General features: G+C 57.5%; 1 protein-coding gene across 4 annotated transcripts in view; it reads right to left on the bottom strand.

The window, feature by feature from the left end:
* HPCAL4 (hippocalcin like 4) overlaps positions 1-3,933 on the bottom strand; it is a 13,043-nt gene that overhangs the window by 4,958 nt on the left and 4,152 nt on the right. For 2 of the 4 annotated variants that reach the window (XM_017507978.1, XM_037731175.1), the window contains exons 2-3: positions 1,088-1,257; positions 336-551 (exon numbers count right to left, since the gene is read on the bottom strand). In XM_017507978.1, coding sequence (XP_017363467.1) covers positions 336-551; positions 1,088-1,249 — 378 coding nt within the window. In that variant the 5' untranslated portion in view covers positions 1,250-1,257. Of the gene's footprint in view, positions 1-335; positions 552-1,087; positions 1,258-1,467; positions 1,625-3,933 lie in introns of all 4 variants that reach the window. The other 2 variants (XM_017507979.1, XM_037731174.1) reach the window with 2 other exon arrangements.

Genomic DNA, 3,933 nt, shown 5'->3' with positions numbered 1-3,933 from the left:
GCTGGGATTACAGGCGTGAGCCACCGCGCCCGGCCCACTCATTTATTTTTTAAAAAATTTGTCGCTAGAAGGAGTACCCCATGAAAGCAGGAACTGGCAGGAGCTCAATCCCTGCCTGTTGACAGATGAGCTGAAAACATCGGCCACGAGGTCAGACTCCCTAGACTGCAGGCATTGAGCCCCGGCCTGTGGTCGGCCGCGGGATGGTAGGAGCGGGATCCGAGGCTGGGGAGCATCGGGGAGGCCCCGAGGCCCGAGGGCTGCGCGGAGGCAGGGCCCGGGAGGCGAAGCGAAGCGCCGGCCTCGGGTACAGCGGCGCCCGCGCGGGCCCGCACCTCGATGATCTCCAGCATCTCCAGGCGCGTGATGCGCCCGTCGCCGTCCAGGTCGTACATCTCAAAGGCCCAGTTGAGCTTCTGCTCGAAGCTGCCGCGGGAGGTGACCGACAGGGCGCAGATGAACTCTCGGAAGTCGATGGTGCCGTCGCCGTTCTTGTCGAAGGTGCGGAAAGCGTGCTGCGCGAACTTGGAGGCGTCGCCGTAGGGGAAGAACTGAGGGGGAGTGTGGCTAGTTACTGCGCAGCGACAGCCTCCTCCGGCCCCCCCACCCCAGGGAACCTCCCCCGCATCCCAGGTGCCTTGCCCACCCCCACCCCGGTGCCTCACCTTCTCCTACCCCAGGTGCCTCGCCTACCCTCTACCCCGGGTGCCCTTACCTCCTCCCACCCCTGGTGCCTCGCCCCCCTCCCACCCCGGTGCCTCGCCTCCCCCCACCCCAGGGTGCCCTCGCCTCCCCCCACCCCAGGTGCCCTCATCCCCTCCCACCCTGGGTGCCTTACTTCACCCTCACCCGGGTGCCTCACCCCCCTTCCACCCCGGGTGCCTTACTTCACCCTCACCCTGGGTGCCTCTCTCCCCCTCCCACTCCGGGTGCTTCACCTCCTCCCAACCCGAGTGCTTCACCTCATTCCCACCCTGGGTACCTCACTCCCCTCCTACCCCAGGATGCCCCGCCTCCCCCAACCCCGGGGCCTCGCCTTCGCCACCCTGGGTACCTGGGTCCCCTGACCCAGGCCGGAGCCACTCACCTTGATGTAGAGCTGCTGGAACTCCTCCAGGTTTAGGATGCCACTGGGGCAGTCCTTCAGGAAGCCCTTGTACCACTGCTTCAGCTCCTGCTCACTAAACTCAGTGTTCTGAACCAGGTCCTCCAGCACCTCAGGGGCCAGCTTGCTGTTGGTCTTCCCCATGGCAGGGCCTGCAGGACAGAGGGCTCCCTCCAACTGGGTCCAGGGCAAGCCCCTGCCTCAGCCACAGCTGCCCCCTCCCCTGCCACACACAAGGTGAGGCTGCAGGTTCCTTCCCTGGTGACACTCCCCCATAATGGGGCCTCCCGTCACAACACCTGCACTCAGGTAGGTTTCCTCTCCTGGACCCGGGATCTCCCGCCTTCCAGGCCTCAGCTCACCTCCTCACTGACCTTGCCCCACTCCACAGTCTTCATCCTCTCCCCTCCTGCTCACACCTCCATGGCTCCCATGCCCACAAACTAAGGCCTTGACTCCTCTCCTTGCTATTTAGGGCTTTCTGTAGTCAGCCCCCACCCTCCTTGGCAGGCTTCTTTCCTGAGAAGGGATGAGAGGCAGGTTCCTTGTGTGTCCCCCTGGCACTGTCTTCCAATTTTTTCCTCAAGGCTTTCTTGGGCCACCCCAGCAGGGAGCTTCTCTCCCCCTCTTTCCTCTGGACAAATAGAAATCCTCTACTGACATTTGGATTCTCAGTAACCCATTCATTCGCTGAGCATTTATTGAGGCTGACTGTGGGCTAAGCCCTGTGCCAGTGACGGAGATAAAGCAGACATGAGCCAACCTTCAAGAACTTGTAACTGGGTCAAAGAGGCAGATGGTTGGTTACAAAGGGCCTCCAATCCATGCCAAGAAATCTGGACGTCACCTGCAGGGAACAGACACCCCTGGGATTTTTTAAAGCAAGGGCTGGGAAGATTGCATTCATTCCACAACATTTACAGAATGCTTACGATATGCCCAGTCTTGAACGAGGCACTGGGGACCCAAGAGAAGGTGTGTGTTTTATAATTTTTCCAGGCCAGGCACCGTATTTCATGCCTGTAATCCCAGTACTTTGGGAGGCTGAGAAGAGAGGACAGCTTGAGGCCAGGAGTTTGAGACCAGCCTGGGCAATACAGTGAGACCTAGTCTCTACAAAAAATTTAAGAATTTGCTGAGTGTGATGGTGCATACCTGTAGTCCCAGCTACTTGGGAGGCTAAGGTGGAAGGATCACTTGAGCCTGGGAGGCAGGGGTTGCAGTGAGCTGACATGGCACCACTGCGCTACAGCCTAGGTGATAAATAAGGGCCCTGTCTCAAAAAAGAAAAAAAAGAATTTTTTCCTTTGGCCACAGCATGCAAGATGACCTGGGGTGGGGGCAGGCAGGTAGAGCAGGGAGGGGCCTGCTACACAGTTCAGGTGAGAGACAATGCCTCTAGAGTAAGGCTCGTGGACAGACACGGATGGGCTGAGACGTTAAGAAGGGCACTGGCAGGACTTTGCAATTGATTGGATGTGGGAGTAAGAGGAGTTGAGGCAGAGGCTCAAATTTGAGGCTCAGTAGATAGAAGTGTTGTTGCTGAGAAGCAGGTTTGGGAAGGATCAAGAGTTACTCCCTAGTGGGAATGTGAGCCCCTAAGAGGCCTGTGCCAGGAAACATATTTCAAGAGGTACAAGCCCTCCCTAGGAGGCCTGGCCAGACCTTGAAGGCAGGGCGGGCACTCCTGTCTGACCTCCCTGGGAGGAATGTCCCTGCAGAGTCTGGGTTTCCCAGGACATGGCTTGGGAGGTGCCTCTCACCTGCCTAGAGTCAGGAGGGTCAGGCTCCCACCCCAGGGTAGCTTGTCATCGAGATGCTCTGGAAAAGGAAGTCCTTGATCTGGCAGAAGGAATTCTACTCCCATAGCCCAGTCTCTGCCAGTGGGCTTCTAATGCTTACTGCTGGGAAAATACTAAACAGCAACTCTGAGGTTGGTCCATTCCTTCCCACTCCCCTTTGCTGGGCTGACCTCAGGCTAGTTACAGGTCATCTCTGAACCTCAGATTCCTCCACTGGGCCATAAGGAAGACCAAGGAACAGTGCAGGTAGCAACATGCTTCCCCACTCCCAGAGGATGAGGAACTGTATGCCTTCAGGAAAAGCCAGGGTGGGGGAGCATGTCATCTTCAGGAACCTGAAGCTGTGCGGACAGTGGCTACACTGGGGCCAGAGGCAAGGATGCCTCTGGAACACCCATGGGCAAAAGGAGGCAGGCCCCCCCCACTCCCAAATCCAGAGGACTCTGAAGGCTCAGGGTGTAGTCAAGGAAGCTGGAGAGGCCAGAGGCAGAGGTATCTGATGGAGGCAGGCAGAGCCTCTCCCACTGTCTTCCGTAGGATGCGCCTGAGATGCATGAGGGGCTGGGTCTGTGTGGGAGCATGTCAATGTCTGAGGCTGCAAATCTGTCAGAGCGCACACGTCTCTCTGTGTGTGTCACAGTGTCTGTGTGGCTCTCACCTTATGCCCCTTTTCTCCTCCCTGCTCTGTGCTGCCTTCTTCACAATTCTCTGTCTCCTGCAGTTCTACCTGTTCCCTGCTCTCACTGGGTCTCAGACCCAGACTATGCTTCTTCCTTTATTTCTCCTCATTCTCTCTACTGCTAGATCATCAGAAGGTCTAAGCTGAGACTGGGCAAGACAATGAGACCCCGTTTCTACATAAAATTTAAAAATTAGCCAGACATGGTGGCTCGTGCCTGTAGTCCCAGCTACTCAGAGACTGAGGTGGGAGGGTCACTTGAGCCAAGGAGGTTGAGGCTGCAGTGAGTCATGATAGAGCCACTGCACTCCAGCCTGGGCAACATGTCAAGACCCTGTCTCAAAAAA

Source organism: Cebus imitator, unplaced genomic scaffold (genome assembly GCF_001604975.1).
Source record: "Cebus imitator isolate Cc_AM_T3 unplaced genomic scaffold, Cebus_imitator-1.0 Scaffold385, whole genome shotgun sequence".
NCBI lineage: Eukaryota > Metazoa > Chordata > Mammalia > Primates > Cebidae > Cebus > Cebus imitator.
The sequence above is the reverse complement of the archived record's forward strand: the minus strand, read 5'-3'. Positions and strand labels throughout refer to the sequence as shown.